The 13472-nt window shown below is 43.5% G+C and overlaps 1 protein-coding gene across 4 annotated transcripts; it reads right to left on the bottom strand.

The window, feature by feature from the left end:
* Nucleotides 1-8015, bottom strand: LOC144710714 (uncharacterized). 4 transcript variants are annotated; one of them, XM_078584547.1, is made up of 15 exons: nucleotides 7608-8015; nucleotides 7074-7185; nucleotides 5085-5197; nucleotides 4861-4983; nucleotides 3292-3494; nucleotides 3087-3162; nucleotides 2345-2431; nucleotides 1806-1886; nucleotides 1647-1679; nucleotides 1435-1488; nucleotides 1312-1353; nucleotides 1053-1131; nucleotides 886-956; nucleotides 690-803; nucleotides 1-213 (listed from the first exon to the last, which is right to left on the bottom strand). In XM_078584547.1, the coding sequence occupies exons 1-14, from the start codon at nucleotides 7767-7769 to the stop codon at nucleotides 732-734; spliced, it is 1308 nt and encodes a 435-aa protein (XP_078440673.1). In that variant the 5' UTR covers nucleotides 7770-8015; the 3' UTR covers nucleotides 1-213; nucleotides 690-731. The 4 variants fall into 4 exon arrangements, 3 of the variants coding, with proteins under 3 accessions (XP_078440673.1, XP_078440672.1, XP_078440674.1); XM_078584546.1 differs by lacking the exon at nucleotides 1-213 and having other exon boundaries at nucleotides 463-803; XR_013583387.1 differs by lacking the exons at nucleotides 1-213; nucleotides 690-803 and having other exon boundaries at nucleotides 896-956; nucleotides 1312-1348.
* Nucleotides 8016-13472: the final 5457 nt, after the last annotated feature.

The raw sequence follows: 13472 nt of genomic DNA, 5'->3' as shown, positions 1-13472 counted from the left end.
TTTTTCAATGAAGCAATTGATGCATTGATTTCAAGGTCCAAAGTGGCAACCATGATTGATCCGGGGCACTAAGAAGCTGTGTTCCCTTAGAGCAATTCTTCTTCGCTTACCGCGATGTCGCTAATTACAAGAGCACGAAGTTGATGGCAGAGACCATAGAGCTACTAATGACATTGAATTCCTGGTGGCCAGTTGAGGACAGCGTAAATGATGCTGCAAACCAGAAGGACGAGGACAATGACAAGAACCCGATGGGCGATTTGCTTTAACTTATTATTTTTTGTTTAAAGCTGCGACACCATTTATGCACCCTGATTCATTGATTTGTGCCTTTACCGAAACCTCCATTTTTGGGTATTTTTTTACTCCATTTTTGAAGGGAGACTCTAGCTTTTATCCACGTGTGCATTCTTACTTTTTTAAAAATGAGAATAAAGATGCTAAAAAACACTCGAGATAATGTGGGACAAAATGAAATAATTGATTAAACATAAATTTTCTTTACACATAAATTGTTAAAAACGTATTAAAAAGATTTGACTCACAATCTTTCAGTGTTAATTAGACTTCTTTTCAAATTTCACCTCTATTTGACATATATAAAGTAATGGCCGTCTTTGTCATTTATGAAATTCATCTATAAAGTAATTGGAACTAAAGCCCACGAAAAACTTGAAAGATATATTTACCGAATTGACAGGAAGAAGACAAGTTGTCTTCTCGACTACAAGCTATTGAAGGAGTGTCACGCGAGCTTGAGATTCGCGCCTCGCCATTGCGATGCTCTGCGCGAACGCGGCTGCCTGCTCAAGAGGAAATATTAGTTCATCCTTTAAGGCTTTATCCGAAGTTTAACAAGCATAGGGGAAGACGAATTGAACTTACTGAGACAAATCCAACGCACATCAAACTGAAGCCCGGGAAAGGAAAGGGAGCATTTTCCGACAAAAAAAGAGCTGGGTAACGTCGAAACAAGCTTCCAATCAGGGAAAAATGTCGAGTTAAGGATAAACTTAGTTAAGGTTTGTCTGATCTCCTCCCTTCTCTCCGACCTGTCAGAGGGGTGAATATGAAAGGAGAAAGAATGTTGGCGAGTGAGTGTATTCCTGAGATGCAGCCCTGCGCCGTTCCCTAGAGAAGAGGAAATTTTAACGTCATAACCTTATGTTTCTTAGAAAAGTTGCGCAAGAACTTTGTTTTGACCTAATCAATCAAAATTTAATTATTGAATTCCCTTAACTCCTATTGAGGGTTACACACAAATATTATATCGTGTTTTAAGACATAAATTTAGAATAAACACCCGGTTACCTGTTCGTCGCATTCAACCTTCTTTGACACTATACTTCTTATCTACGAAGAATGCGAAATGTATTAGAGTAGACCATGTAGAAGTGAATTGACTTATACCACCATTATTGATCAGAAACTTACGCAGGGTTGAGTGAAAACGCTCATAACCACCAGCGCAGAGGCCACGTAAGAGACCTAAATAAATTTGAAGAATTGCGCAATAAAACGATGGCATAAAATTTTAGAAATGGACTTTATGATTTTCTGCGAGGAAGATGTAAGAAAATTTTAGAAATAAAAGTTGCAAATTTTCTCCATCATGAGGCAAAAGAAGCCAAGGTTGAGGAAAGTACCCAAGAAGACCAAGCGACGCTGTAAAGAAATATCTGCATACACAGAATATGATATCCGTGAAAAAAGGTTTACTCTTGTAATATTTATCTCTTGGAGATTCATATATGTAACTATTTATAGAATAACTACGAAGAGAAATTGATTCAGGAGACAATCACATGAGAACAGCTGGCCAACAGGCCAATGCTTAGCAGTTTCTCCTCCCCCACCGATGGCGCTAGTATAGGCATTAGAAGCAACTGAAAAGCACAAAAAAACTCATAAGAACTCCATGGGAATTGCGCGAGGAGGAGATAGGGAGGCAAGAGAGGACATCTGAAAAGAAGGATTTCAACAAGTCTTACAAAAAGATGGATACAGAAGAACTACGGGGTCTGTGGGAGAGAGGAACGAGAGAGAATATTAGAGAATTTGAGAAATCACAAACTATGATAAATCTCAATGGCAAAAGTCCCACAAATTCCATTTTTTGGATACCCTGGTATTACGGCCCGTCCGTCTAACCATGTATTATAACCTTAGATAAAAGGATTATTAAATTTATCATAAAATACTGAAAGTAGAACTATCGAGCTCTAAGATTGTAGTATAATAACGGAGTATTAAAGTGGATACGTTTTTCTTAAATTAAATCTACGAGCTAAATAAACATTCAAAAATAAAATCGATGCTGTGGAATAATGAAATGTTTTCATACCTGAGATATCGCCCCAGCAGTCCCACCTAGCAATAGCAAATCGGCAAACTGTTCTTTGTTGAAGTGAAACCGTGATTTTAGATAGAACTGTTCAAGTTAAACATCGAAATGAGTAATCAGAATTCGCAGGTTATCAAAATCCTACTAAAAACGAAAATGATAAAAGCTCCGGATGCATTTAACTTAAGGGTAATTCGGCAGATCCGTATCGGCGCGCTCTTTTTTAGTTTTTCGCTAATGTGTAAAGATACCCATGTATGAAATCATGATATTACATGAGAGAATCTCCTCCATTAAATAAGGATAAGAACAAAATACAAAATCAGCCTGCCTCAACGATATTGGTAACAGGACACCCAACTCATTGCTTGACGACATTTTGTCAATAAAACAGTGATTTGCGCCAATGAAATGGCATATAAATCTTTCTACCCTGTGACTACTCCAAAGGAGGTTCATGTTCATGCTCGGACAGACCCAAGTTTGAACGAAAAGTACAGGCGAGATTGCTCAAGTAACCAGTTTTCCTCTGAAAAAAAATCCTGGTGTAACGCGGGTGGTGTCTTGCAGTTGTGGTCCAACTGTGAGTATAACACAGTATATTTTTTCTCAAAACATCGGTAGAGAACGATAAAGAAACCTTTGAAGTTATCCCACATATCCAAGATCTGGTGTCTAAATTTCCAAATTTCCAAACATTGGTAGAGAACGATGATTTTGAGACACAGTATGAAGACGTTACCAGCAAAGAAGACTGAAGACCTCCGTCACCAAGGCTGCTCAAAATTGCAAGAACTGCGACTCTCGACATTGTGGAACTGCAGAGTATTTCAAAAAGACATTACAACGCAGGAAAAACCACCCATCAATCATAGACAAGCACGATAATCTTCAATATCGACTAGCAATCGAAACTTAAGTAGGGAAACTCAAACATGGTACTTCACCTTGTACGTAGTAACTGGATCATATCCCACAAAGAAGGATTCTTGCAAAATAATCGAGCTGTGGAGTCTCTACAAACACCAGTCTTCCGAATTTTTGTCCTCAAAAGTGGTTGTGTGTCGATCATACCGCTTCTACTTGCCTTGAAATCTTTTAGAAAAATTCGCATATAAATCACTGCCCCAATTGCCACGGAAACAGAGACCTAAATCACATGACAACCAGAGAGCATTAAAAGGCCAAGAGAAAGATTCTGGGAGCATTAGAAGAAAGACGACAGACAGAGAGAGGGAGAGAGAGCGGGAGACAGAGAGAGGGAGAGAGAAGGGAGAGAGAGAAGAAAGACGACAGAGAGGAAGATAGAGAGGGAAAGAGAGAAGAAAGACGACAGAGAGGGAGACAGGGAGAGAAGAGGGACGACAGAGAGAGAGAGGGAGAGAGAGAAGAAAGACGACAGAGAGAGGGAGACAGGGAGAGAGAAGGGGAGAGAGAGAAGAAAGACGACAGAGAGAGGGAGACAGGGAGAGAGAGAGGGAGAGAGAAAGGGAGGGAGAGATAGAGTGAGAGAGAGGGAGACGGATGTGGAGAGAGAGGGAGACAGATAGAGAGAGAGCGAGAGACACAGAGAGAGAGAGAGGGGAGAGAGACGGAGAGAGAGAGAGGGGGGAGAGAGAGAGAGAGAGGGAGAGAGCGGGAGAGAGCGGGAGAGAGAGAGGGAGGGAGAGAGAGGGAGACAGAGAGAGAGAGAAGGAGACAGATAGAGAGAGAAGGAGACAGATAGAGAGAGATCGAGAGACAGATAGAGAAGAGAGAGCGAGAGACACATATAGAGAGAGTGAGAGACAGAGAGAGAGATGGCGGGAGCGAGAGAGGGAGAGGGAGAGAGAGAGAGAGAGAGGGAGAGAGAGAGAGAGCGAGAGAAAGATAAAGAGAGCGAGAGACAGATAGAGAGAGAGTGAGAGACAACGAGAGAGAGAGAGAGACAGAGAGAGAGAGCGAGAGACAGATAGAGAGAGAGTGAGAGCCAGAGAGAGAGAAGGCATGGGGGATCGGATCGAATCGGATCGTTCGAATCTTGATCGAAATATTGGAACGAACAAATGACGATTCGAACAATCTGTTCGAATCTTTCGATCGAACAGACCCTTTGTTCGTGTTCGATCGAAAGTTTCGAACGAAAAATTTGGTTCGTTGGTGTTCGAACAAATGGCCACCGGTGCCAGCGATCCGATTCGAACAACGTGTTCCAATTGGATCGTATTCGAACAATCCGATCCGAACAGACGCGCAGATTGTGTTCGGATCGGATCTGAACCGGACAGATCGGTGTTCAGATTCGATCGTTGCCCGATCCGATCGAACATTCGATCCCTAAGAGAGAGAGATGGCGGGAGAGAGAGGGAGAGAGAGAGAGCGAGAGACAACCGAGAGAGAGAGAGAGAGACAGAGAGAGAGAGGCAGAGAGAGAGATACAGAGAGAGAGGGAGAGAGACAGAGAAAGAGAGAGACAGAGACAGAGGCAGAGAGAGAGAGAGAGACAGAGAGAGAGAAGTTTATGTAAGTTAACAGACCCGAAACGTGTGCGGGGTACTGAGGAAACGAGAGCTTAGAGTCCCACAAACGAACCCCGCCATGGAAACACCATAGAGAATGCCGATGGCGGACGTTCGACACCGCTCGCCAATCACGTCCGCCTGCAAGTTATCAAATCGTCGGGAGTTGCAAACCCAAATGAAAGACTATTCAAGGAAAGTAACATACAACATTATCTTTAATTCATGGGGAAAAAGCTCACCACGCAGGCGATGGTCAGGCACTGCATGCTGCCTTCACAGAACACCCCGGCCATGATTCTCATGGCGTAATAGACGTAGAAGAAGGTTTTTGTCTGGCTGTACGCCAGAACCCCTGCCCCCCCAATAGCTCCATTAGTACAGAATTCTTACGCTTCGCTATTTAAATTATTATTTTATGTTCCGTATTTACTCGGTCGTGCTTTAGGTATGTATATCCCGAGGTAATACGTACTTATTGCGGAAAACCGCCAATAGTTTTGCAAGCATTTACAATATACTTTTACCTTAAAACCCAAAAAGATTATTACGAATATTATAAAATATGAATCGATTTCATCTAAGTTATGCAAACCTTCTCCCGACAAGAATATTCCCTCGCCATCTCCAGGCGTTGGCTTGAAAGATTACGTCATTGTGAAAAAAATAGTCGGGTTTGTGTTCAGTTGCCCATTACCTCCAGGATATAAAACCTGAAGCACGACCGAGTAAATACCGAACATAAAATAGTAAAACCATTAATCAAATGTACAAATCTGCCATGGTTTATCAGTTCTAACAAGAGATGTTTCAGGGAATGCGTCCGAATTTTTGGAATCCTTTTGGAATTGATGTACCTAGTTGAATATAAAATTTCTATTTAACTTTGATATATTTTTATATAAGTGAACTCTTGTAGTCGGCCTCTTTCATCCAGAACCACAAAATCAAGTCGAGATTTTGTGGTTTCAGCATTGTGTAAATTATCTTCAGCATTTCTGGAGAAAGAATATGCAAAAATAATTTCAAAGATCAAAGTTCGGGTGATTACTAATATTTTTTTGAAACAAGATTACTAATAATTTATTTTTGTGATGCGGCGTAGTATGACGTTTATGAATACAAGATTTGACCAAGCGCAGAATTAGTCGAGCAAAATATTGGTTAGTAAAGACGGATTGGTTCATTCTCTATTTAAATGATTTTAAAGTAAAAATATTTCTCAAATATAAATAACGGAAAGAAAATAAATATTCTAAGGATTTATTATAATTCTCTTCTGAATACCGCAGAAAATATAAGGATCATGCGATGTGCTAAAGCCTCTATATTGTAAGCAAAAGAGGAAATATTTTTGGTTATATTTTCGAGTTTCTGGGCGAATCAGGAGTACGAGCACGAGAATATTGACGGATGGGTCGTTAATAAGGGAAGTTCTCCAGTTAATTTTTTATCGTTTCGTTTTTTATACTTTTTTTGGACCACCAGGAGAAAAGCAAGCAGTGCCTCTCTGATATTCGGGAACGGAAACAGCTCATTCTCTCTCTCCCTCTACTCTCTATATGCCTCTCTCTCTCTCTCTACTCTCTTCCCTCTCCCTCTCTCTCTCTCTCTGTGTCTACTCTCTCCCTCACTCCCTCTCTCTACTTTCTCTATCTTCTCTCCCCTCTAGCATCCTCAAGGTAAAAGTAAGAAGAGCATTTGTGGTACATGAACGAACAAAAATGAGAAAAAAAAGATTTCAGAGAGAAGAGTATGATGCAGTATGTCGAAGAAACAACAGACTGGGAAATATATAGCTAGGTGGCGAGTTAGGTAGATTGTTAGGTAGATAAGTGGTATTGGGTATCGAGAATGGGGTTTTTTAGCCTCGAAATGTAGGGGGGGTGCACGGAAGAAAAGGGGAAACGTGTCCCCATTTTTGTCTATAAAGCAAGTGGGTATGCCGTTTGTGCCTCAATTGAAGATGACATGAATAAGGGATTATCACTACGCCGTTGCATGCTATAATACGCCGTTGTCACTGCATCGACAAGTCCACAAGAAGTCATCAATTATCTTCATTAATACCTTCTTCAAACTCTTGTTTATTCCGCATGAACTTAGGAGTCCTTATCGGGGAATTATTTGGCCAGTTATGAGGCCTCTTATTTCCTAACAAGATACATAAATAGGTAGATAACCATATGGATCGATATGCAGATAGAAAAAAAGATGGACTGAGAAGATACCGAGGGGGATGATGGCGACGGCCATGGGGATGGTGAGCATGGCCTTCCTGCTGTAGCGGTCTGAGAGGTTGCCTATGAGTGGGGTGAGGATGAGAGTACCCATTCCAATGATCTGCACAAGGAGATGGAAAATTTGAAAGAACCAGCCAGAGAAAATCCGCTAGAGTAGCCTCACTGTGCGCTCGATTCGTCGCGCGTTCGCTCAAGAAACAAGGTTAATGCTCTTTCCCATGGTAACATTCATCTTTGCACCAAAGAGGGGCGCAAACTTCACTCAAGAAACACATGAAAATACATATTTGACTGTAAACCAGAAAGAGAAATGAAGAGAGATAGATCGATAAATAAAGAGAGATGGAAAGAACGATCAACATATAGATAGATAGACAGAGAGAGACAGAGATAGAGAGAGACTGATAGAGAGTGAGAATTAGATCGATAGATAGATAGATAGAGAGAGATACAAAGATGGAGAGAAACTGAGAGACAGAGAGAGATCATTAGATAGATAGATGGAGAAAGTGAGAGAGTTACTGCTTGTTGGAAGCCGCTAAGGTAAATAGCGAGTGAACAGTGATCTCTGCCGGGGCAAAGTGCGGCCATTGTGACGTCGGTGATTGCCGGGACGACCATGAATGTGGAGAAATGATAAAGAAAGACGCAGACGAAGAGATGACCAAGCCGCCATAAGTCCATCTCTTTATCCTTTGACTTTCTTCTTCTCAATCCTCTCCGTAGGCACAAAGCAAAGCTCCAGCGCCGCGTCTAAGTACAAGAACTCACGCTGCAAAAGCTCCAGCTCCACAACAATGTACAAGCTGCCTCGCGTCAACAAGACGAAGATATTCCTTCCCGACAAGAAAATAACGGGTAAGTGACCTCCCTAGTGCTAAAAGAGCTGACTGCAGAGGGGGAAAGAGAGGAAGGAGGGATTCTTTAGAGAGAAACTAGAAAATGTGAGGGGAAGACACAGACATCACACACAAACACGCTCAACGAGAGAGAGAGAGAGAAGGGGGAAGAGGAGAGGAGAGAGAGAGAGAGGGGATAGAGATAGAGATAGAGATAGAGATAGAGATAGAGATAGAGATAGAGATAGAGATAGAGATAGAGATAGAGATAGAGAGAGAGAGAGAGATAGAGAGAGAGAGAGAGATAGAGAGAGAGAGAGAGATAGAGAGAGAGAGAGAGAGAGAGAGAGAGAGAGAGAGAGAGAGAGAGAGAGAGAGAGAGAGAGAGAGAGAGAGAGAGAGAGAGAGAGAGAGAGAGAGAGAGAGAGAGAGAGAGAGAGAGGGAGAGAGAGAGAGAGAGAGAGAGAGAGAGAGAGAGAGAGAGAGAGAGAGAGAGAGAGAGAGAGAGAGAGAGAGAGAGAGAGAGAGAGAGAGAGGAAGGAGGGAATGGCGTGCACGACAGGGAAGAATGTGGCTTGCGCCAAGGTTGTTAGATAAGAGGACGCTTGCGGGCAAGCCTTACCATGACTCTTTTAGGAATTCTGATGCCAGCGCAGCTCTACGCAGCCTTGAAACTCTGCTTCTTCAGAAAGCTACGGTGAAACCCAGTATAGAACTATTATATTGTGATTTTGAGATTCAAAAGGAAAACGTTTCAAGATATTTTCGACATTTGAAGATAATTCTGGACTTCTAATATAGGGACACTTATTTTTAGATTCATAGCTGGGTGCATAGAGAGAATTATATACTTCTAAAGTATTTTATCATTCTTTATAGGGTTGTTGACATCTCCCAAAAAGCGTACCCCAAATTTATACTTTGGTCTACGGTCATTAAGCAGACAAATCGGTCAAAATATTCATCCGCTACAGAAAAGATCAACAATGGATCTGAGAATTATTTATGCAAGCATACGTGCCACTGATTCGAGAGAGAATACTCCCCTCACCCGCCATTCATTATCAGACTCCATCACTGCCTCAACGCGAGAGGCTCCTTAATAGTAGAGAATGAGCAAATGTAGAGTACTGTTGGGGATGCGCACCCCTCTCTCTTCTTTATTATTCCTTCTAATTTGAAGGGGGTTTCACCTGTTGAAGATCTTCGACAGAGGTGGAAAGAAGAAGGTAGAAGATGAAGGAGAGAAATAGAGAGAGAGAGAAGAAGAACACCAAGAAAAGAGGTGCTAGCTTAGGATCGTTGTTATTCCCCACAATTTAGATTACATCATGTTGGTTTTTATAATGCGTATAGATGATAGAAAATAGTAAAATTCTGTTATTGAAATATATCCGTTGTAACGGCTTACAACAGATATATTTCATTTGAATCCAGACTTAATCTGTAATGTTATAATTCAAAGGGGTACACCGATCATGGCCGTCGATCGGTGTCGTGTCCTCTACCTTAAAATATTGATCAGATTAAATCTGGACCGTTATAACTAAATGGGCGCACCGATCACAACCGTAGATCAGTGCTGTGGACCCAATATAATCCTGTCCGTTATAACTCTATCTAGATGTAATCCAATCCGTCTATATTTAATCCTATACTATGTTTGAACCTATATTTAATCCTAGCATCTAATCCTCTGACGAGTATAGTATATATGCTGATTCATTACTAACTAATCTGGATTAAGTCCTAGAAAGAGTTCGCCACGTATGTGCTTTGACTCGGCGAGTTGGCGCACTGTCTTCCTGCTGCTGACTCCTTAACATCACCCCCTTGTAAACCCTAATCTGAATTTACTACTGCAAGTGCTTTTCTTGTTCATTCTTCCTGTCTCTCTCCCTCTCTCAACCTTGGTTTATTGTCTTGATTACTCCTTGGTGGTTACTCCCTTGTCTTGGGCATTCAAGGGGAGCTCTTCTACTGCAGTACAGGACAAGCTTATGCCCTGCACCAAGAACCGTGGACGTAGACGTCAGGCCGGTGACATATGGAGGTTTCTATCTCTATATGCCACCATATTGATCGTGCCGAGGTTGATATATTCTGCATTTTACCAGAGCATCTTGGGATTATTATTACAATTTGAGAATGAGCAGATGTAGAGGACAGCATGGCTCGCAGAAATTGAGGGGATGAGAACCAAGAGAGCACGAGAGAGCAAACCAGACATGATAAGCAAACTAAACAGAAATGTACGTTTTCTCATGAATTAGGGTTTTGAAATGGACATTTATTTATAGGGATTGACGTGAAATTATTGAATGAGTTGTACTAAGACGTTCTAGGTGACGTCCTGTAGGAGTTGACTCTTGTTGTGATTCACAGCCATATCATGGTGGTGTGTCTTGGCCAATGGTACTGCCATACCCCCTAATGATGTTGTCTCGGTAATAGAGGGCGACACTGTCTTTGACACCACCTTATTTTCTGTGACATGCCTTATTTTTTTTTGGTGCCTTATTTTCTTTCACACCTTATTTTCTTTAGCAAGCTCACACCAACTTGTAGGTTGAGCTTGGATCTGGTCCAGTGAAGACTTTCTTTGGACAATAGTTTTGTAACTGTGTCACTAAGTTGATATGTTTTGAGATAAATGAGACCTGCAGGTTACCTTGCTCCACATTGTCAAGCAAAGTGGTATTTAATCTCAATATGTTTGGTAAGTGCATGAAATACATGGTTTTTGCTAAGATAGATGTCTCCTAATTTAATGTGGATTTCACTTCATGGAGTAGGGATTTTACCCATAGAAATTTTGTTATGGTGTTGCCTACTGCCTGATATTCAGCTTCTCTACCTGATTAGGTCACTCTATTATACTTCTTGGAGACACATCTTACAAGGTTAGTGCCAAAAAATATAAGGTAAACATTGGTAGAGAGTCGAGCAATGGGATCATCTGCCCAATCAGCATCATTGAAAATGTGAATTTGAGGGGACAAATCGTTGCCAAACAATAAGTTGAAATAGAACTTTCCTCTAACAAAATGGAGAAAATGTCAAAGATCTTTCCAGTGGCATGCTAGGGGTGCATGCATGTGTTGACAAACATTATTCAGAACATATCCTCTGTTGAGATGAATAATTGTTCGGTAGTGGGCACTTCCCACAATTTTCCTTTATTCAGCGGGATCACTTGAGTGTTTGGGAAGTGAAATTCAAATTGTCGTGTGCTTTTGTGATTGTTCACAAGAATGAGTGCTAACAGGCTTGTTGATCCATAATGGCCATGCAAAGTTACTCAATGACATATTGAGTTTGAGAAACAAGAATGCCTGTTTAGGATCGTTAAAGGTTGACACCCAATAAATGATGCACAATAACAAGATGCTTCAAAGCAAACTTGGAATTGAGTGCTACGATGACAGTTTGTTTGCCCTAGGCATCTGAGTCGAGGAGGGTGTCATCCACGTAGACAACAACATATGTTGGTCCAAAATTGGCAGTTTTTAAAATATTGAGGGGTTGGTTCAAGAACCCACCAAACCAAGGTGGATAAAATATGAGTGATGGCGCAGCACAACCCGAGCCCCCGGAAACGTCTTCGGAGACGTCACCATCACCATCGACATCACCGCAGGTTCGCATTCAGCACGCCCAGCAAGCCAAGGTGACGATATGCACGCCCGGATTCAAATATTCTGGGTAACGGGTACGCTATCGTGTTTTCGTTCGTCATTTTCTTTCGTCCATTTCTATCTATGTTTCTTGTGTTTTCCCTTTACGTCGTTCCCCCATTACTCTCATGTTGTAGTGAGTGGAAGTCCAATCTATAAGGATTTCCCTTCCACCTATTACGGGGTTTAGAACATTCCCTTTGTCTTTCCCCTCTTTTCTTCTCTTCCCCTTTTCTTTTTTCTTTCTTTTTTCCCTTATTTTATTTTCCTTTTTCTCTTTTGGGTTTAGGCCTTGTATGTTAAGGCCCATCTAATTCCCCTATAAAAGGGATGGGATGGTGCCCTAAAATGGTACCCTCATATTTTGTCTAAATCTTTTCTTCATAGAGTATCGTTGAGAAGAAAGAGGGTCGCCACCCCGATCGGGGAAGGAGAAGACAAGGAAGAAGGAGGAGAAAGAGAGAAGGAAGAAGGGTCAAGGAGGAGGAGAGAAGAGCCTGCCTGGAGTCGCCCCAGCTGCTGCCCGCGCTCACCTGGGCGCCGGCGCTACATACTCATGTGCGCGCCCGCTGCGGATCCACGAGTTGCGGCCACCCGCGCACCCGTTGGCCGCTCGCGCGCACCACCGTCGCGGAGCCTCCTGCAGCTGTTGCTCTTCGTCTCTCTCGCTTGAGGCCACTCGCGCGTGCGCACGACGCCGCCACGCCCATCCCCTCTCACCGCGCGGCAACGTCCATCCACGCATGCAAATACTGCGGAAGGCTTGGTCGCTGCCGCTCCGTCCGCTTGCGCCCTACGTCGCAGTGTGCACCTAGCGCCGTGGCCGGCATGGGTTGCCGCCAGAGCTGGCCGAGCCATCCGCCGTGGACACCTCCCTCACGCCCCCCCTTCTGTGCTCGCGAGCCGTTTGACCCTCGGCCAGACGCCTTGATCGCTGTTGCACCCGGCGCTCCTGCCGCCTGCGCACGGCAGTCGGCGCCTTTGTGCGTCATCTGTGCCGTCTGGCTTGTGCGTGAGTACGTTGCTTGCCGCGAGGCCGCCGGCGTCCTACAGTTGTAACCGCTGCTCCTACAGCTTGGTCACCACCCGCGCTCGTGCCCGACGACATCTCCGTCACCGTGCATTTAAACGCGCCAACTGCTTCTCGTCGAGTCTCCTCAACACCGAGCTCCCGCCACCCAACACCCACTTTGCTGTAATAGGTCAAACGCAGGAAGCAAGGACGGCGGTCAGTGGACCCCGACGAGGTACGTCCACTTTGCCCCGTCTCTTATTTCTTTCAGTGCATTATCGTATTGCCTCCACCGCGCTCAGGTTAGACGTGGTCAGTGGGACAGGATGAATGAAAGCTCGCGTATTTTGTGCATCTTACCTGTTTGGTACTAGCCGGGCTTGCCCGTCCCGTGTGAGCAAAACCTGGCGGGAGAATATCCCGTTCGGCGTCCTCGACCCCCTCGGACGAGGTTCAGGAGGCCTACCATCCACCGCCGGGCGACTCCGTCAGCTTCCCAGGAGTTGGAGCTCAATGCTCATTGGCACTTGCACGTACCACTTGTAGACCTGCCTCGCATTTCATCGTACATCCCTACTGTAGGGTTCACTGTCGGACAACGAACTCCGCCGTAGTCCTATACCTGTCTACTTATCGACACCAAGTCCACCCACTCGGTGACGACCGGATGATGTCCTGATGATGTCCTGCATCAATGAGCTTAGCTTAAGAAACCACTTTCAAGGAGCTTGTTTGAGGCCATACAAGGACTTGCATAGGCGGTGGACATGTTGAGGTTTGATTGGGGGAGACAATGCCCGCTGGTTGATGCATGTAAATGGTTTCAAGGTGCTCTCCATGAAGAAAATCATTGACTGAA

Source organism: Wolffia australiana, chromosome 12 (assembly GCF_029677425.1).
Source record: "Wolffia australiana isolate 7733 chromosome 12, ASM2967742v1".
NCBI classification, from domain to species: Eukaryota; Viridiplantae; Streptophyta; class Magnoliopsida; order Alismatales; family Araceae; genus Wolffia; species Wolffia australiana.
Note: the sequence above shows the minus strand (reverse complement) of the source record. Positions and strands in the feature narration are given on the sequence as shown.

Bases quoted from the DNA above. Each gene is read 5' to 3' on its own strand.
- LOC144710714 (XM_078584547.1), bottom strand. From the start codon at position 7,769: ATGGACTTATGGCGGCTTGGTCATCTCTTCGTCTGCGTCTTTCTTTAT. The intron at 4,984-5,084 runs GTGAGCTTTTTC...GATAACTTGCAG, and splicing joins GCCTGACCATCGCCTGCGTG to GCGGACGTGATTGGCGAGCG. The intron at 804-885 runs GTAAGTTCAATT...CCTCTTGAGCAG, and splicing joins TGTGCGTTGGATTTGTCTCA to GCAGCCGCGTTCGCGCAGAG.